The sequence below is a fragment of the Halichoerus grypus genome, chromosome 6 (genome assembly GCF_964656455.1).
Source record: "Halichoerus grypus chromosome 6, mHalGry1.hap1.1, whole genome shotgun sequence".
NCBI classification, from domain to species: Eukaryota; Metazoa; Chordata; class Mammalia; order Carnivora; family Phocidae; genus Halichoerus; species Halichoerus grypus.
This window is the reverse complement of record NC_135717.1, coordinates 155,070,341-155,092,162: the sequence shown is the minus strand read 5'-3', so window position 1 is coordinate 155,092,162 and position 21,822 is coordinate 155,070,341. Positions and strand designations below refer to the sequence as shown.

At 38.9% G+C, this 21,822-nt stretch overlaps 1 protein-coding gene across 1 annotated transcript in view; it reads right to left on the bottom strand.

The window, feature by feature from the left end:
* CFAP54 (cilia and flagella associated protein 54) overlaps positions 1–21,822 on the bottom strand; it is a 291,059-nt gene that overhangs the window by 82,817 nt on the left and 186,420 nt on the right. The window contains exons 48-52 of the mRNA XM_078076438.1: positions 17,441–17,494; positions 11,946–12,153; positions 9,773–9,852; positions 8,034–8,203; positions 301–406 (exon numbers count right to left, since the gene is read on the bottom strand). Coding sequence (XP_077932564.1) covers positions 301–406; positions 8,034–8,203; positions 9,773–9,852; positions 11,946–12,153; positions 17,441–17,494 — 618 coding nt within the window. The remainder of the gene's footprint in view (positions 1–300; positions 407–8,033; positions 8,204–9,772; positions 9,853–11,945; positions 12,154–17,440; positions 17,495–21,822) is intronic.

Sequence of the window (21,822 nt, the reverse complement as noted above, 5' to 3'; positions counted from 1 at the left end):
ATATCTGGCGGGACCTTAGTCATTATTACATTCAATTCCATCAGTTCACAGATGAGATTTAAATGAAAAATTAAAATTTTTAATTAAAAAAAAATTTTTTTTAAAGTTTAAGGGACTTGCCCAAGTATACCACTAAATGAAGAGCATAAGTGGGGCTTCAACACTTACCTTTTTACTCTGAATTCAAGGTTTTTTCTACTTTACCCCTTTATTTCATCCAAATAATTAGACAATTTCCTAGCATGCTAACAGTTATTATATAGTAAGTATTGTAAAGAGAAACATTAAATTCATACATACAGAAGCTCCTGGAGAGACAGAATTCTCTGTGTCATCTTGTACTCCCTTCTTTTTCAAAAGTTTTGAATCCTGGAGAAGTCTAAGCGTAGAAAATACTATTGCAGCACTAAAATAGAACATATATTTTAAATCTTATTAGTACTGACAATCTCATTAATAAAATGAGCACATATGCATTTCATATGTATCACAATGTGGTTCTCCAGTCTTACAGGGTTATAGAACTTTGTTACTTAAAGCTATACATTTGGAAACTCTTACACTAAATTATTGCTTAATCAGTGTCTAGAAGTACCAGAAGGCAGATGTACTAAACTAAGAAAACAGAAGTTAGGAGATAGGAATTCTCCTGATTCCTGTTGCTCCATACATAAGTTTGTCTGCACTTTAAACCAATTTATAACTGATATCACACTTCTTCAAAATACCTTAATAACATATATCGAGAGACTTCTTCTTTTGAAAATCTATTCCAAAATGAAATCCAAAATGCAGAACAAGCTGTATACCTGAAGATGCTTTGTAGCATTATTTTATAACACGGGAAGAACTGGGCGAAAGCCAAATGGACAATATACCTATCTACCTAAGTCCCCACTTGAATAGTTAATAATCATATTAAAACAGGTGTTATAGGTTGAACTGTGTCCTCTCAAAAAAAAAAAAAGAAAGAAAGAAAGAAAGGGGGCGCCTGGGTGACTCAGTTGGTGAAGCATCAGACTCTTGATTTTGACTCAGGTCATGAACCCAGGGACATAAGACTGAGCCCTATGTTGGGCTCTGCGCTCAGCGGGGGTTCTGCTTGAGATTCCCTCTCTCCCTCTCCCTGTGCCCTTCCCCCAGTTCAGGTGCATTCTCTCTCTCTCTTTCTCTCTCTCAAATAAATAAATAAAATCTTTTTTTAAAAAAAAAAGGTATGTTGACGTCCTAACCCTCAGTACCTCAGAATGGATCAAGTTAAAATGAGGTCATTAGGGTGGACACTATTCCAATATGACCGCTGTTTGTATAAAAAGGGAAAATTTGGACAGAGAGACAAATATACACAGAGGGAAGGTGACACGAAGACACACAGGGAGAGGACAGCCACGTGACTGGAGTGGTGCCTTTACAAGCCAAGGAATGCCAAGGATTACGGGCAAACACCAGAAGGTACATGAAGCAAGGAAAGCTTCTCCTCTAGAGCCTTCAGATAGAACCTGGCCCTGCTGACACTTTGATCTTGGAGCACTGACTCCAGGACCATGAGACAATAAAATTCTGTTGGTGCTTTGTTATGGTGGCCCTAGGAAACTGATAGAATAGGTTAAAAGCAGGTCCCCTGGCTTTTGCCTCCTACACCAAACCTGCCCCTCTTCCCTTGTCTTCCATCCCAGAGGGAGAGTCCAGATCACCATTGCTTCCTCACTAACTCATGCTCTATATTCAATCCATCAGCAAGTTCTGTCAGCTTCGCCTTCAACATATGGGTACCAGCCAGCAGCTCCTCACCTCCTCCAGGGCTAGTGCCTTCATCCAAGCCACCATGATCTCCAGGCTGCATGAATGGGAGCTTCCTGACCGGCCTCCTTCTCTGGCTCTTGTCCCTGCAGCCCTGTTCTCCACACAGCGGCCACAGCGACCCCATCAAGAGGCAAATCAGATCCTACCACCTCCCTCCATATATATTTCAGAGGCCCCCTGTGTCCCTGGACTGTGGTCGGTACACTTCTTCCTATGGGTCAGTTACTGAGGTTTCTGGCCGAGTATATGCTCAGCTTCATACGTGTCCACGGATGCTTGTGAGAAGGTACAGTGTTTGTAGGTTCCCAGAGTGTGTACATATGCTCAACTTTTAAATTATATTTTTAAACCCTCTTCTTTTTTGTCTATATGTTGTATTAAAAGCTGAAAACAGGGGCACCTGGGTGGCTCAGTCGTTAAGCTTCTGCCTTCGGCTCAGGTCATGATCCCAGGGTCCTGGGATCGAGTCCCATATCGGGCTCCCTGCTCTGCGGGAGGCCTGTTTCTCCCTCTCCCACTCCCCCTGCTTGTGTTCCCTCTCTTGCTGTGTCTCTCTCTGTCAAATAAATAAATAAAATCTTAAAAAAAAAAAAAAAAGCTGAAAACATTGTGCTAACACACATATTCTGTCCACAGAGATTTTCTCTTTCTTTTTTTCTCCACAATCCTTTAAAAAAACAATAACTGGCATTTACTGAGTGTTTACCACCTGTCAGGTGCTGTGTTAAGTGCTTTGTGTGAATTACTTAATCTCCACCACAAACCTACAAGGTAGATATTATTATCATTACTTGATAGATCAGGAAATAGAGACAGAAATATTAAGTGCCTTGCCTAAGGTGACACAGCTAATAAGAAGAGGCAGGATTAGAACCCAGGCACCTGGCCCGAGCCTGCACACTTCACTGCTGCCGATAGCGTGGCCTCCGTCTTTCCGCAGTTCTAACAAGTTTGGTTTGGTTTTGGTATAGTGTTACTCGTTGCCATGTTTATGGCGGCTACATAGTCATTGTTGACCGCACCCTTCATCAACACAAAGGCCCTCTCTGTCCACTTGACTGCCTTTTGCTTTGCATTCTACTCTGCAGACTTCATGAAATAGTATCATTCTAAGGATTAAATGAGGTATTGGTTTTTTCACTTGTTCTCCTATTGGCAAGGAACAAATCTAAGGACTGCGGATGCAGTTGCTGTCTTCACGGAGTTGACCTTCTGCTAAGAGTGGGGTGTGCTTAGCACGTAGGAGTGCTTAGCAGATACATGATGCTCAGTGCACACTAGCTGTACTCATTTCGTGTATCAAGTGGGCCAGGCATATGGGGGGGAACCAAGCTGATTTTCTTCTATGTTAGTAACTAGAATATAAAGCTTCCTGCAATTATTGAATTTTAAATTCCCAAGATTCTACTGAGTCATTAAAATGGTTTAGATATTTGTAGAATATTTTCTAAGGTATGATTTGTGATTATATAACCTTACTGGTTTTTATTTAAAATAAAACTAAACAGGGGCACCTGGGTGGCTCAGTTGTTAAGCGTCTGCCTTCGGCTCAGGTCATGACCCCAGGGTCCTGGGATCGAGCCCCGCATCGGGCTCCCTGCTCTGCGGGAAGCCTGCTTCTCCCTCTCCCACTCCCCCTGCTTGTGTTCCCTCTCTTGCTGTGTCTCTCTCTGTCAAATAAATAGATAAAATCTTTAAAATAAAATAAAATTAAACAAACAGCAAGAAAACAACAAAAGATGTAACACAGATTGAGTACGTATATGGGAATGCAATTTCCTCTCCCTGACACCCTTCCCCACTCAAGCGTTCACACCAGTTTCGAAGGCCCCTTGTTTCCTGTGCAGCTTCAGAGGTGAGCACTGTATGGTTCCGGAAGGGCCCGGGAAGAAGGACGGACGTGGTGCCCACCTCATCATTCTGATTCTGAAGGCTAAATTCTGACTTCAAGAGAAATGAGGTATGAGGTTTAGAATCTTGCTAACCCAAAAACTTAATGAATAAAATATAAACATGCTACTATATCCTAATCCTCCTGGTGCCACGTAGGTGCACAGTGGAAAATTTCTAGTTTCTGCTCTCCACCAGAGAGACAGAAAGTGTAGGAGGATTACTCACTATAAACACTCTGAAATCCCCAAGGAAGGAGGTTTCATTCTGACACAAAATTAAAAGGCTCAAATGTTATCCCATTTAGACAATAAATCAAATATAAAGGAACTTATTTAAAAAAAAAAAAAAGATAGGACTCTGAGAGAGGCATCCCTAAAAGAAGTAGAAATACAGTTGGAATAACTTTGATCCCATTTATTTCTTATTAACATTCATGACAAAAATGGTCAGTTTGTTCTCATAAAATCCATGCAGCTCACTCTACCTGTCACCCTAGGGAATGTGCCTTTCAGTTTCCTTGACACATAATTTTATTAGAAGTATCATAAAATGTCAAGCTAACCATCATTTGGGAAAGGGACTGTCCAACACTCTCAGCAGCGCCCAAACCGAAGCTTGTGGGGGGTAAAGTTCACATAAGAAAAGCTCATTCATCTTGACAGTAGGCTTCCCCAAATGACAACTCCTCTGCAAAAAGGCAATAACATCAAAGTCTTTGCAGGTTTTGTCCCAAGGGCCAGGTTCATGTATTTAAAATAGGAGCGATTCTGATACACTTGCACATTATTTGCGTATGTCTATCTGGTTTTCAAATTAAAGTTCTACAATGACATTCCTTTCTGTGGCCATTTTGTAATTTTATTTTCTTGTTTCCTTCTTCCTTCCTAAAAAAAAAAAAATCACTCATGTCTTCCATGGGTGTAAGACATGTGGAAGGCTGGGGATGGAAGGTAAACAGCAAGAACCATTTTCTGGGGCGACTATTGCTCTCTAAAATAGTCTGGAGAAGAGTTCTATATTCTTCTACAGGAAATCATATACTCATGTTTTAGAGGGAGAGGGAGATAATGTATTTACATATATATATATATATATATATATATGCAAAGCATATATTTTCTATTAATAAATCACCTAGTAAAAATTCCTGCTCTTCAAACTTCAAAAGGGAAAATGGTACATTATTATGCTAATAAGCCCATTTACTATCAATCAACTACCACTGTATTCTTAAAAATAGCTACAAATGTAACAATACTCTGAATCAGTGTGTCTCAAGCTTTTTTGTTTAGCTCAGCACTCCTTATATCTTTAAAAATTATTGAGAATCCCCAGAGCTCCATCAATATTTACCATATTGGAACTTTAACTTCATTACTATTTATTAATTCATTTTAAAATAAAGACAATTGGGCGCCTGGGTGGCTCAGTTGGTTAAGCGACTGCCTTCAGCTCAGGTCGTGATCCTGGAGTCCCGGGATCGAGTCCCACATCGGGCTCCCTGCTCAGCAGGGGGTCTGCTTCTCCCTCTGACCCTCTTCCCTCTCGTGCTCTCTGTCTCTCATTCTCTCTCAAATAAATAAAATAAAAAAAAATAAAAATAAAAATAAAATAAAATAAAATAAAGACAATAAACCCATTACATGTTCACATCAATAATGCATTTTTATGAAAACATCTATATTTCCCAAAACAACAACAAAAATAGTGAGAAGAATGCATCATTTTGCATTTTTGCAAATCTCTTTAATGTCTGGCTAAGTAAGAGAAAATCTACCTAATAGAAGACTTTCATATCTGCTTCTGTGGTCTGTTGTGACATATTGTTTTGATTGAAGTATATGAAGAAGACTAGGCCTCACAGAGATAGCTGTTGGAAATAGGAAGAGTATTTTCATATCCTTTTAAAATAATTGTGAATATTCTTCTTTGATACTATACCAAAATGTGACAAGTGATAGTTTTTTAAAAGTCTTTTGCAATGTGAAAGCTAATACCACATGCTGATGAAATTTCCTCCTCTGTTACATTATAACCTATTGGTCTATCTTGTTACCCAGGATTTTGGAACATTATCCACTGGTGATTTGGAAAATATTAACTCCCTGAGTTATGCAAATCCCCTTGATGTTGAAACATTTCTTTATATAATTTTTAAAAATGATGCTTGTTAATCTTAATTACCACCAATCTCATCAGAACAATTATATAAGCATTAGAAAACTGTCAAGCTCATGGTGACAAATAGAAATTTTCCAAAATTCTCATTTCCCTACAAAAGCTCAGATTTTATCATTAGCAACAAATACTATTTGTTGTTTTCCTAGAAGTGGCATGTTCATTTTGCTCATTTTCAATAAAATGCCTGTCAAATACCCAAGTCTGAAAAACCAGTTTGTCAGTTGGTTTTTCAAATAAAAACGGTGTTCCAAGAGACAAACTGCTTGTTTGGCTCTCATTTCAATCACATATGTGTTCTTCCCCAAGACAACCACCAGACTTTGATATGCAGCAAAGATGCTTTAGGTGTATTTCCCATTTAATATTTCCACAGAATATTAAATATATATTCAAGGATAGGGATTTATAAATGTAACAGATTCTACTGGTTCATCAAAGGCATTCTTAAATGAAACTAGGCCTTTTTTTTTTAGGTAGGTTCCATGCCCAGTAATGAGATCAAGAGTTGGATGCTAACCGACAGCGCCACCCAGGCAGCCCTGGCTTTTTTTTTTTTTTTTTTAATTGCAAGTGTTCAGCAGTAAAGAATGCAATGACCACTAGTATGGTTTGGTGCCACTGGTGTGATTCCCAGGGAGATGCCAGGAGCATTGGTGCAAATAACAACACAATGAAGATGGTGAATGACATCGTAGTTTTGTTATAAAAATAGTTCTGACTATACAGTTCCCCCTGAAAGGGTCTTGGAGACTCCCCTCGAAATCTGCAGACCACATTTTGAGAGTCACTGCTCCAAAATGGACTAAATGGATTTTTATCACTGTTTAGAAACCACAAAAATTATAAATGTCCAAAAATCTACACTGCTCTAGCATAAAATCAAATTTAGATGTGGTTAATCATGGGATGGTCTTCGGTCAAGGCTCACACTGATAAGACGGTTGTATGTTTCTAATCAAAGCAAAGTGGGATTTCTGCTGAATTGATTTCCCCTTTGCAAAAGCTACAGCTAGGCTTCTCCTTTTTCTCACAAAGAAAGCAGCTGGGCTTTCTTATCTGCCTGCCCAGATGTGGGGCAGAAGGGGGAGTGGTGGGGCTTGAAAGCTGTCAGCCATTGAACATCAAATTGGAGACATACTCTTTATTATAACCACACAATTTTAAAACGATAGCTCCTTCTCCTCCCCCGTCTCTACTCCCAATATCTCCATATCATGTATCATTTTTGACCATACTATATAATTTACTTGCTTATTAAGTTCATAGCTTATTGTCAGCCTTTATTACCTCTTATAAACTCCATGAGGGTAGGGTTGTTTTCAATATTGTTAAATATTTTGCCTATATAGTATATATCCAGTATTGGGATATTGATATATCTCAAGAACCTAGAACAGTAACTAGCATATTGTAGGTCCCCAAAATTATTTTTTGAATGAATTAATGAATGGTAAGATAATAAACTTGTGCATTATTCAAAGAATCATTACTGAAATGTCAGACGGCCGCATGATAGAGGTATTTACCACAAATGACATGAGAAGTTCTTGAAAATATAGGTCTATATATTTTTTTATTATCCCACTTAATTGTTTATATATCTTTCAGCATATGGATACAGGAACTATATTCTATTCATCTCTATATCCTCAGTGTCTAGATCAGAGCCTAACAGTAAAGTAGTTAAAGGATACTGGTTGGGTAAATGAGTGAATCAATGAACAAGTCAAATGAAAGATCTGACACTAACAATTGCATAACATTTAAATAATCATCTACCCAAAACTGTTTCTTAAATGGTTTAGCAAAACAATTCAGAAAATGTTACTTTTTAATAATAGAGCTTGTTTTTAATATTAACTATACTGCAGTTAAAATCAAAAAATAAAAAATACATAAATAAATAAAATTAAAAAGCAAAGCTCTCTTAATTTGTTCATTCTTTGTATAAAACATCCTAGCTGTATGCTTTAATAAAGCAATCATTTTGTTTAGAACTGTAGTTTTAAGGGTAATAATATATGAAAACTCCCCTGAAAAAGAAAATACAAGTAAGCTCTATTAATACTGGAATTTATAAAACGCACATAAGATTTAGGTATATTTGACAAATTAGGGTGAGGAAGAAATTCTCTTCTGTGCCTGAAGAGACTCACCTGTATGCCGCCCGGTGTCTCTGCAGGGCGATTGCCGCCAGCTGAAGCCTGGCCTCCACCACAATCTCCAACTCACCAGCAGAACACTGAGAGAGGTTCTTGTGGCCTGGATGCTCTATCTCCGACACAAGAAAGTTTAGTCTGTCCTCAGCTTCTGTCAGTAAAATTGACTAAAGAAAGAGCACCACACAATCACGTAAGTTCAGAAACAATACAAGTAGTATCTCACCCTCATTCATCCAGGTGTTTTTCACGTACTGAGAAAAGTAACAATGAATGGAAGACCAGATAGGAAATTTGAACATAATCATCAGAGAAGCGTGCTCAGCAAACAGGAAAAAGGCAACAGGAAATGGAAAGGAGAGTAATGGCAAGAGTAAGCATGTATCACAGTTACCCTTTATTGTATGCACAGCCAATGCTCATTACTCACAGTATTTAAACTCTTCTATAAAGTGGCTGCAAATACTGAAGCATTGCTCCTAGAGGTAATACAAGGATAGGTTCCTGTGGGCCTCGGGTCACAACATTTTTGCCAACTGATTCACACATAACTTTGTTTAATGTGTGTTTATATTTAAGGACACATTATTTAATAAATACCATAAATTCACTAACCTTGAACTAACAGCTCTAAAACTCAAGCCTGACGTTTATCTAACACATTTATTTTCTCCATAAAGCACATCACAGCCTTCTTACATTTAGGAATACTAAACAGTATTTCAGCACTATGCTTAGGGGCCATTTCAAATAGTGAAATCACTAACGAAAAGCACAAAAATGCAAAAAAAAAAAAAAAATGTGGCAATAAATAGACCATGGAAAGGATACTTGTTTACAGTATGAGGGTAGAAACAAAAAGAGCACTGCCTTGTCCAACTCAGCTGGGAATGTGTGTGTTGGGCAACTCAAATTTTTCTGTGCTCTGTGATGTTCACAAATGACCACAAATGAGCCACGAGTATCAATACTGGAGTTATGAGTAAATTTTAGCAGATAGGCAAATTAGCAATTACTGGATCTGGGAATAATGAGAATTGGCTGTATTTCAAGTTAAACTATGGTCATCTAACTGGTAATGTGAAGATAATGAGATTTTACAATTGACAATCAATAGTAAATAGCAGCCTGGCATGGCAGAGGAGAATGGAACCAGCCAATCTTTCAAGAAACAGGTCTCTAAAAACTTGTTTGTACAGTAAATATTACATAAGTACTAGGACACCTTAGTATAATGGTTAAGAACACCATCTGTATTTTATTAGTTGCGTGGCATTAGTGAATTTTTTTCTAAGCCTCAATTTTCTCATGGTTCAGCACAACATAGTTCAAAAATGATTAATACCTACATCACAGAGTTGTAAGAATTAATCATGCAAAGTGCCTGTCATGTAGTAAGCACTAAATAAATGGTAACGGTTTGTGTTGCTGTTGTCATCACTATTATTATTAGGAAATGAGAAACAGGGCGTGGAATACTCAAATCTCATCAAATAATGAATCATATTTTCCACAGTGCCTTAATCAGGTTGTAAAGTCAAAGTCTGACAACCTCTGGGCATCTAATTTTCTCATGAGAAGTAGGCTCCATCTCTCACCTCAATCCATGCTTATGCAAGAAAAGCGACTCGGTCTCCTGAGAGCAAACACAACCCTGAAAGCGAGCCTGTCCAGGGCCTATTAGTGGACATTTTGGTAACCAATTTAGTATGATTTGAAAAATCTTCCAAACGTACCTTCACTGTGCTAAAAGTGAAGTCATCTTTCATTTTTACAAACTGACCAAGTGAGCTTCCATCATCCTTTAAATATAGCTCTGTAAGACAGAAAATTTTGGAAGAACCAAGGATATCTGTGGTTAACTTAAATATTAATTCTAGTTTATAAAACTCATCATGAGTTGGGAAACCATCCATAAATTTCATATTTTAAAAAACCTACAATGATAACTGGAAATACTATTTTATCAAATGGTCCCTAAATATCATATATTCAAAGATTGAGGATGATTTTTTACAACACATCAGACAATTCTGAAAGGATCTTTAGGATGCTTGATGATATTCTTTAAATTACTGGCTACTGATACAGAGTAGTGGTTCCTCCCCTGGACCACTGGGGAGGACCCTTTCAGGTCCCCAAAGTATTTTGGGTCTTCCAGATATTTATAACATTTCAATAAGATCTCCTTGGAAATGTCAGTTCTATTGATTTGCATAAGCCTCTCACACTAAGAGCAGAGAGTGAGACCATTTGAAATAGCACAGTCCACTAGATCCACAAGTACCTCAAAATACCGAACCACAATCTGAAGGTTGTCCTTATTCTGAGCCAGGGAAAACTGAGATAATTGAGATCACAGACTCTGCCTGCTTTAGTAAAACTGACTTCTAGACTATAGGAGAGAGAGTAGAAAAAAAAAAAAAAAAAAAAACCACGACTGGGAGTTACTTCAAAAAATACCCACCTAAAGAGACTAAACTTGTCAAGGAAGAAAAGGAAGTCTAAAATAACATGGAATTGAATACCCTTGCCTTCCCCTCTTCTTCCAACTCCTACCTACCTGGCTCTTCTCCTAAAATAGGGGGCTCTGGAGTGAGAGGTCAGCTGAGTATGAAAGAGGGCTTAAGAATTGGGAAAGGCCCAGCAGAAAGATCTGGGGCTGGGTTTTCTCCCCTAAGGGAGAAACTAAGGAAGAGACAGAGAAAGATACAAATAAATGCCTGGAGACTGGTATGAAAGAATCCTGGGAGATGTATCTGAACATGAGAGATGCTAGGAAGAGTGTGATCCACATTTTCCTTCTGCTCTCTCTGCCTCTGAGTGACCCTGGTGCTTCTCTGTGTGGCCCTCCCAGGTAGTAACCTGCTCCTCCTCTTGGAGGGTTAAATAACAAACTAGGTGTTTAGTGGCCATCATCTCCTGATCTGTTGGCCTCATCATACCCGAATAATAATAATAGGAGTTACATTTTAAAACAGAGCCAATATTACTCCAGTATCCAAACTGGACAAAGATACCACAAGAAAAACTACAGACCAATATCTATAATGAATAAGGATGTAAAATTCTTCAACAAAATACTAGCAAATGGAATCCAGCAACATATAAAAAGAATTTATACACCATGACTAAATGGGAGTTAGCCCAAGAATGTAATTACTTTATTACACCATATCAATAGAATAAAAAAAATAGAATCATCTTAATAGATGCAGGAAAAGCACTTAATAAAATCCAGCACCCTTTTAAAATAAAATCATTCAACAAACCAGGAATAAAAAAGAAATTTCCCTGCCTGATAAAGAATATCTATAAAAAATCCACAGTTAACACCATACTTAATGGTGAAAAACAAACTATTCTTAGGGCAACATCCAAAACAGTTGAAAAATACATATATACTATGACCTACAAATCCCATACATGGGCATCTTATCCCATAGAAATATACATTATATGATATGGATATGTAACACTTCAACACTGTTCCCTAGAAATTGATATGAATGCACATCAACAATAGAATGGTTGAATAAACAATGATATTCACAGCATAGAATACTATATAACCAGAAGAGCAGAACAAACAAAGCAGTTGACTTGAAGTGGTTTTAGTGAAGTTTTTCTGGGTAAGAAACACAAGATGCAGAAAAATGTAAAATATGTCATTTTATAAATAAATGACAAGTCCTATTTTGTACATATATATATGAAAAAGTATATGAATACTGACATGTATGAATGGATATGGATACGCATGTACCTGACATGTGCGTCATGAAGTGAGATTAGAGAAAAATATGGAATATATACTAGACTGTTCATATGGATTATTGGGAGTGGAGTGGGAACAGTTGGAGAAAGAGGAGAAAGGAAAACAAGCAAAAAAATAAAACAAAAGATTACCTTTCAAGTTTGGAAGGTTGGCTCTACTCTTCTCAGAAGTAAGTCCATGGTAGATTGTTTTCATTGAATTTTCTGGGACACAATTTATTGTTGCAGCCACACTTATTAAAAAGTATGCTTTAACAAAAGAAAACTTATTTAAAAGATGTTCCTGGCCAAGTGTAACCAGAATTACAGGCAATCCTTTACTTATTAATTCATCAAGTGCCTAAAAAAGAAATGAAACAAAGAAGAAAACAAGGCAAATCAGTAAAATACTGTTTTCAGGTAATATTAGTTTTCATCCCCTTTTGCATTCCTCATTTGGTGTTAGATGATGGAATACAGGATAGACACGACGTACCATAAGTGACAGGTCTATCGCAAGAGACCTGTAACGTCAGAACTATCCCAGTGGTTCTAAGTGCCTCCGCCACTCCCCACCAGTTTGTGACCTGTGCTTCATGAGCCCAGCCCTGCCACATAAGGAGTGAACCTGGTGCTGAGAGCAAGGGAGGGAACATCTTATCAAAATAAAGAACCCACAAAAGCTCATCAGCCATGCACGCCCGGCTGTTCTGCTTTCACATGAGTAAATTAGGGGTACTAGGACAGGAGCGGGGAGAAGAATGGGTAGACAAGCATACTCCCTACCCAGCTTAGATTCCAAGCTCAATCATTAGAACTCTGCCTTGTGTACACCCTATTAACTCCCTGGTCCCTCTCCTGTGCATATACACGTCCTTGGCAAAACAGCCATGGTAAAATCCAAAGCTGGACCTTCTTTAGGTGTGCACACTGCAGCTGAAGAAGACTGAAGAAAAGCATGCAGTCAGGCTAAGCCATCCCACTTTAAGATCCGGACCAAACCTCAGTGCTACTTGGTCATCATTCTACATTTTCCCAGTCCATTCACTCTCCCTCTCTCCTAGACAACTATTTCAGGCTCTTTCTGTTTCTAAATCCTGACCCTTCCTCCCCATGCTCCTCCCAGCTAATGACCTTGCTTCTTCTACTTAAGAGAGAAAACTGAAGCAGCCAGAGTAGTGTCCACAGACCCTACAGCTCCATCTCTCCCACCTACCCAAGCAACTGCCCTGCCTCCCTTCCTGCCACTTAGGCCATGGATCCTCTCCCCACTGGTCTACTCATCATTCTCTCCTACATCATAAATGTCCCCTTGCTGCAGACATTCTCATCAGCACAAAGCCATGCTGTCTTCTCTTCCATCTCAAAAAAACAAAAATTGTCTATACTTTGACTTCCTTCTCCAGCTACTACCCAAATTCTCACTCTCCTTTATAGCAATGATTTAAAGAGTTGTCAATATTCCAATTTCTCTCCTTTCATTTGTTTTTAAACCCACTCATTTCCTACACTAAAACCCTTTAAGGTCACCAATGGCCTATACTTGCCTTAAACCAGAGTTCAATTCTTAGTCCTCATAAGCCATGTTATTTTTAATCTAAGACATCATTATCTTATATGCCAATTAAACCGTCACAGGTCCTCAACTATAAAATGCATTCTAATTTCAGAGCTATTAAATGTGAAAAAAGATCCTGTTTAAGACTCAGTGAGTTGTGGTGCTTGATTCACCTGCAAAATATGACACTATTAATCAATTCCTCTTTTGAAAATGTTTCTCTTAGCTTTCAAGTCACCACATTCTCTTGGTTTCTTTCCTATCCTGTCAGTCATTCCTTTTCAGTCCTTGCAGCTTCCTCTTCTTCTCCTATATTTTTAAATGCCAGAGTGTCCCAGGGCTTGGTCCTCTTCCCTCTCCTTACTCCCTCCCCCTAGATGATCTCTTTTTTTTTTCCCCTTTAGATGATCTTAAACAGGCTCATGGTTTTAATTTCATCTAAATGCTGATGAAATCCTGAGTTTTTCTTTCCAGCTCTAATCTCTCTTCTAAAATCAAACCAACTTCTGACTCAAATAATCCACTTGGATATCTAAGAGATATCTCAAACTCAACATGTCCAAAACTGTATTCCTAGCCTCCTCACAACCACACACACACACACATACACACACATACACATGCACACACACACACACACACACTCACACTAAAATATAAGCTCTATGAGGGCTGGGAATTTGTCTGTATTGTTGATTGACTGATGTGTTTGATTGACAGCACTGAAACAGTACCTAGCACACAGTAGGCTCAATACATCAGCTAAAGTGAGCCCTTTAAACAGGTAGATCAGGCCACCCCTCTGCTCTAAACCTTCCAGTGGCTCCGCATGCTGTTCAGAAAAAGAACCCAAGTTACAAAGACCCTACAAGGCTCTTCTCGAGCTGGCCCCCCGTTACCTCTCTGACCGTCTCCTACCACTTCCACATCATTCACAGGGCTCTTAGCCACACTAAGATGCCCCTCACCACCTCACCAAGCTAGGCAATCCTGCCTCTAAGGCCTTTGCACTCACTGCACTCTCTTCCTAGATGGTTCCTAAATTTTCAGATTTCCTAAACTTGCACCGTTACCTGTTCACAAATGCCACGTCAGTGAAGACTAACCTGATTACCTCATTTAAAATTACAACTCCCAACCTAGCCCCAAGCTCCCAATCCCCTTTATGTGCTTCTGGGCTTATTTTCTCCCTTACCATGGTTCACCTTCTAACTTACTATATAATTTACTTAATTATAATGTTTTTTCCCACTAAAATTTAAGCTCTCTGAGGGCTTGGAGTTTGTCTGTTGCTGACTGACGGCTGTATTTCTTTGACAGCACCAGAATAGTGCCTTGCACACAATATGCTCTTATTAAATATTTGTTGGATTAACAATATTTGTTAATTAATAATTTCGGATGTTGGGGCTGTCTATTCTAGAAGAGTGGGAAACTATTTGCCTTATGTGAATTAAAAAAGAAAAGTCTCGTTGTTTGGGAGAGTTTGAGGCAACATTGGCAGTGAGGTCTATTGCTGTTGTTGATTCTCTACTCCCTTCTAAAAGGTGAAAATCACTACCCGCAGAAGAACCAGACATGGAACCACACTGAGCCTGAGCAGGCAACAAACTGCGTACTAGGAAAATGGCTGACGTTCTCTATCGGGGGTGGCGAGGGGAGAAACTTCAGATTGGTTGGGGGTGTAAGGGGAGGCGAGAAGGTTTCTCTTCTCTTTTTTCTCCCTAGCAAACAGTGTCTTAATGAGCCTTGACAATTACACACAAACACTTAAGGATCAAAAGAAGATTAATTAGTAATGCTACTTAACACTCATTTCTCTCCCTCTATACAGAAAATATAAAGTGTAATCTGAAGAGTCTTAAGCAGACCAACAGTTCTGTTTTAATTAATTAGCTAATAGAAATCGGCTTTCCATTTTACTGTCAGTTTCTTTTTGTTTAAAAAGAAATGATCAGGCAGACATTCTCTTTATACCCAAAAACACTCCTTAAAAAACTATTTTTAGGATGTCTTGGAATTTATGACTGGAAAGAAATAAATATTCTTAAACATCCGAAGGTCTTGGAACAATGAAACAAAATATGAATATGTATCTTCCTAATACCGATTCTTTCATTGCAGGCAACTTGCTTATAAATCAAAACAAATTTTAAGGCCAAACAATGAATCATCTGAAGCATAATTAAAAATGAAGTTTGTGGAATAACAAGAATAATGGAAAAGTAGTAAGATTACATTTAATAAAAGGTGGCTATAATGCCTATCAAAATTATGGAAGATAAAACTAAAGCAATATTGAGAAATGTTTCTCAAAATTATTTAATAAAAATAGCTTACTTAATGAAACAGAATGCTGTTTCCTAGCATTTAAAAAAATTAAAACTACGTGCACCTGCCTCTCTACATTGACTAACACCTGGTTGTGTGAATGCCTTACCTGTTTGTAACCCCTTAACCATGGCTGCACTACCACTCCTCCGTTCTAACACTTTCTAGTGGACAAACTGACAAGACTCCTAAGATTAAAAAAAAATGATTTCAAGATATTTAAATGCTACATGGCATGGATGGAGCTGGAGAGTATTATGCTAAGTGAAATAAGTCAGAGAAAGACAAATGTATGATTTCACTCACATGTGGGATTTAAGAAACAAAACAGATGAACATGGGGGGAAAAAAAGAGAGAGGCAAACCATAAAGCAGACTCTTAACTATAGAGAACTCACTGAGGGTTGCTGGAGGGGAGGCAGGGTGGGGGATGGGCTAAATGGGTGACAGGGATTAAGAAGGGCACTTGTGATGAGCACTGGGTGTTATATGTAAGTGATGAATCACTAAATCCCACTCCTGAAACTAATATTATACTATATGTTAGCTAACTAGAATTTATACAAAAACTTGAAACAAACAAAAAATACATTTAAATGCTACTAGGTTATCAAAAGCTTAAATCCTAATCATTCAATTACTGACAAGAACAAACGTATTGAGATGGGCAGTCTAGTCTTTTCTATGTAAAGAATACTGGGATGTTAGAGGAGTTTCTTATGAAAATGCCGTATGGGGGTGCCTGCATGGCTCAGTCAGTTAAGCGGCTGCCTTCAGCTCAGGTCATGATCCCAGAGTGGAGGGAATCAAGCCCCGTGTCAGGCTCCCTGCTCAGCAGGGAGTCTGCTTCTCCCTCTGCCCCTTCCCCCTGCTCCTTCTCTCTCTCTCTCTCACTCACTCTCTCTCTTAAATAAATAAATAATCTTTAAAAAAAAGTTTAAAAAAAAACAAAATGTCATATTAAAACCTTCCATTAGCTAGCACTACAGTGGTAAGCATATTGCAGTATGAAAATGTGTCAAACCATTCAAACACCTTAAATTTATACAATGTTATATGTCAATTATGTCTCAATAAAAATTTTTTATTTTTATAATTTTTTTTATTTGCAATAAAGGAAGAAAAGAAAACCACTGACTGAGAGAGGCAGTCTCAGACTGGAGAAAGGATGTGAGTAAAAGCAGTATTGAACAAGTGAGCTAAGAGCAAAACACACAAAATCCTTTTCCTACAATCGAAGTCAGCCATTCTCGTCTAGGTAGTCAAGATAAATATTAAAATTAGATACTTGACATGGCTAGATACACAAAATGAATACATATACATAATTGAAAAATATACAAGTAATAACTGATATTTGCTCAATTTGAAAACCAGATCAGTTTCGGTCCAATCCTACCTTGGGCCTCAGCATTGGGAGATAAAATCCCATTATTAGAAATAGAAGAGCATATTATGTAGGAGATTTTCTTTTTCTTTTTCTTTTTTTTAAAGATTTTATTTATTTATTTGACAGAGAGACACAGCGAAAGAGGGAACCCAAGCAGGGGGAGTGGGAGAGGGAGAAGCAGGCTTCCTGCTGAGCAGGGAGCCTGATGCGGGGCTCAATCCCAGGAGCATCTGCTTAACGAGTGAGCCACCCAGGTGCCCCTATGTAGGAGATTTTCAAAAACAAGGGTTACACCTACTAAATAGATTGAAATGACTAAAAGTTATCCTTCCTAAATATCCAACATTTATAAAATATTGTTATCCTTACCTGTATATTTTCTTTACTAGTAAGAGGTTTTCCTGAGTCAAATGACTGAAATATCTGTCAATATACAAAACATTAACATTAGAAACAAAAATATTAGTTTTTATATGAAACTGTTAATGTGTCCTAAAAGTATTTTAAAAATAATTTTTATTGTAAAAGTAATACATGCTCTGGTCAGAAAAGCAAGTATAGAATAAAGAAGAAAGTAAAAATTACACATAAGTCAACTTCTCTTAGGTTGTCAATGTTAATATTTTGATGTCTTTACTACCAATTTCTTTTTTATGTATTCTAAATTTTTACTTATATGTATTTGTATTCCTTTTCATTAAATATTATATCATACTCATTTTTCCATGCCATTAAGTCATTTGTAAACCTCAGTTTTATAGCTAGGTAATGTTCAATCCTATGAATGAAGCATAATAACTCCTTTCCTTTTGTTAGACATTGAGGGGGACTAATTCCCACTTTCATCCCACCATTCAGCCCTAGTTTAAGTAACACGGGTGGCTATTTTGTCTGTATTTCTGATTATCCTTTTTGGATAGATTCCTGGGAGCAGAACTGCTGGGTCATAAGAGTATTAGCACTGAGTATTAGCATTTAGAAGAATCTTTGCCAGTTTTGAGATAAAATCATATTACTCTTCAGAGTAACTCTTTTTGTGGTTCTTTTCCTTTGTTGTGAATGACCTGTTATATGTTTGGCTCTAAATACAATGTTACATTAGGAAACATTCCATTTATTTGCCACAGGAGATGTATCTTTGTATAGGGTGCATTCCTTTTGGTACAGAAGGCCCTTTTTTGAAGATGTCAATACTGATGCTCCACCCATAACCTCTCCGTCACCTCGAAGTCACCAGCAGCTTCTGTGGATAGGTTATTCACATATGGACAGTATCCTACTTCAAGTACCTTATTTCTTTGCTTGAGGGTGTTCTGTGGCCACAAGAGTATTCAGGAGAGGCTGGGAGTGCAGGGAGCAACCCATTCCAATAAGCATAAGATTGTTCTCCCTGGTCTCTCTGAGGGCCCAGTTGCCCACGCAGGGACATTCATGCTCTCTGTGATGGTTCTCCTCCCCTCCGATCTGACTTTCCCACACACTCACCATTCTCCTTGGAATCACCTCCCAAATATACTACTTGCTCCCAATTCCTTGTCTTAGGATCTGAGGGATTTGAGGGACCTCTAAACCAAGACATCACATATAGCTCTTACTGGAATAAAGTGTTGGTAAGTGTTAATTTTTTTTTTCCTTTTTTGAAGATATCCTGTATCTTCTCTAATCCATTGGAAAGTGAATAACTGAATCCAGGGGAAGACCTTTGGCGATATAATTGGAAGAGAGTTGATGATGGGACTTTAGATTTGGCGATAAGAGCAGAATCCCAATACAAGTATCATGTTAAAAGACAGAGTTTCTGAGGAGAAAGAAAAATGGCGGAGGAGTAGGGGACCCTATTTCAAATGGTCCCCGGAATTGAGCTGGATATCTACCAGACCACTCTGAGCACCCACGAAACCAGCCTGAGATGTAAGAAGATCTGGATCTCTACAAGCAGAATATCGCAGGTGGTTGGTTTTGAGGTACGAAGCAGGGAGCCCTGATTCCGCAGGCAGATATCGGAGGATAAACGGCAGCGGGGGGTGCCTGGCTGTGGGGATCCCACACCACCGGTGAGCGACAGCCTCGTGCACTGGGGATGGGGCACAGACTCGCAGACTGGTGGGGGGGAAGGACTTTAGGGCAGCCCCCTGGGCGAAAATGTGGAGCGGCAGGGTCGCGTGTGCGAACTGGGAGCGGCTGGTGGTTTTAGAAGCACAAAGGGCAGAGACGTGCTCCGACCTGGAGGCAGGACTGGGGGCGCTGCGGAGGGGTGCACAACCCAGGCCACTGCAGTTTATAGCAGCACGGACAGAAACGGAGACGGTGTGGCCCGGAGAACTCACTGAAGAACTGACTGCAGTCTCTCTGCTCTGAGGCAGAGGGTTGGAAACGGTCTCTTCTGCTCTGACTCACAGAAGAGACGCGGAAAGCCGCCAGAGAACAAAAGCCCCAAAAACTGATTCCCGCTGAGCCCATCCCCTGCCACAGGGGGGCAGGGCAACTCCCCCTAAACAGGGTTGCCTGAGTAACAGCGTGGCAGGCCCCTCCCACAGAAGACAGGCTGGGAAAACAAGAGGCCAGCAACCCTAAGGTCCCAAGAAAACAGGTGCATCTTGCTTGGGTTCTGGTTGATAATTTGGACTCTATACATTCCCTCAAACACCCATCAACAGAATGACTAGGAGGAGGAGCTCCCAAAATAGAAAACACTCAGAGATTATGACTTATGCTGCAGATTTACAAATGGATGCAGATATAACCAAGATGTCGGAGATGGAATTCAGGCTAGCAATTGTGAAGACAATAGCTAGAATGGAGAAATCAATTAATGGCAACATAGAGTCTCTAAGGGCAGAAATGAAAGGTGAATTGGCAGAACTTAAAAATGCTATCAATGAGATCCAATCCAATCTAGATAATCTAACAGCTAGGGTAAAGGAGGCAGAAGAACAAATAAGCGACCTGGAAGACAATATAATAGATAAAAAGGGAAAAGAGGAGGCCAGGGAAAAACAACTCAGAATCCATGAAAATAGAATCAGAGAAATAAGTGACACCATGAAGCATTCCAATGTCAGAATAATTGGAATCCCGGAGGGAGTGGAGAGAGAGAGAGGGCTAGAAGATGTCTTTGAGCAAATCGTAGCTGAGAACTTCCCTAATCTGGGGAATGAAACAAACATTCAAGTCCTAGAGGCAGAGAGGACCCCTCCCAAGATCAAGGAAAACAGGCCAACACCCCGACATGTAATAGTAAAACTTGCAAATCTTAGAACCAAGGAAACCATCTTAAGGGCAGTTAGGGGGAAGAGATTCCTTACGTACAGAGGGAGGAACATCAGAATAACGTCAGATCTATCCACAGAGACCTGGCAAACCAGAAAGGCCTGGCAAGACATATTCAGGGTATTAAATGAGAAGAACATGCAGCCAAGAATACTTTATCCAGCAAGGCTTTCATTTAGAATGGATGGAGAGATGCAGAGCTTCCACGACCGGCAGAAACTGAAAGAATATGTGACCACTAAGCCGGCCCTGCAAGAAATATTAAGGGAGGTTCTATAAAAGGAGAAAGACCCCAAGAGTGATCTACAACAGAAATTTACAGGGACAATCTATAAAAACAACATCTTCACAGGCAACATGATGACAATTAATTCATATCTTTCAATAATCAGTCTCAACGTGAATGGCCTAAATGCTCCCATAAAACGGCACAGGGTTGCAGATTGGATAAAAAGACAGGACCCATCCATATGCTGTCTACAAGAGACTCATTCTGAGCCTAAAGATACATCCAGACTGAAAGTGAAGGGATGGAGATCCATCTTCCATGCCAGCGGACCTCAAAAGAAAGCTGGGGTAGCAATTCTTATATCAGACAAATTAGATTTTAAACTAAAGTCTGTAATAAGAGACACAGAAGGACACTATATCATTCTTAAAGGGTCTATCCAACAAGAAGATCTAACAATTGTAAATATCTATGCCCCCAACATGGGAGCAGCCATCTACATAAGCCAACTGTTAAAGAGTCATATTGATAACAATACGTTAATTGTAGGAGACCTCAATACTCCACTCTCAGCAATGGACAGATCATCTAAGCAGAAAATCAACAAGGAAACAAGAGCTTTGAATGATACGTTGGACCAGATGGACCTCATAGATATTTACAGAGCATTCCACCTTAAAACAACAGAATACTCATTCTTCTCGAGTGTGCATGGAACTTTCTCCAGAATAGACCACATACTGAGTCACAAATCAGGTCTCAACCGATACCAAAAGATTGAGATTATTCCCTGCATATTCTCAGACCACAGTGCTCTAAAACTGGAACTCAATCACAAGAAAAAATTTGGCAGAAATTCAAACACTTGGAAGCTAAAGACCACTCTGCTCAAGAATGTTTGGGTCAACCAGGAAATCAAAGAAGAACTTAAACAATTCATGGAAATCAATGAGAATGAAAACACATTGGTCCAAAGCTTATGGGATACTGCAAAGGTGGTCCTAAGGGGGAAATACATAGCCCATCCAAGCCTCACTCAAAAAAATAGAAAAATCCCGAATTCACCAACTAACTCTACACCTTAAAGAACTAGAGAAAAAGCAACAAATGATGCCTAAGCCACGCATTAGAAGAGAAATAATTAAAATTAGAGCAGAAATCAATGAATTAGAAACCAGAAACACAGTAGATCAGATCAATGAAACTAGAAGTTGGTTCTTTGAAAGAATTAATAAGATCGATAAACCACTGG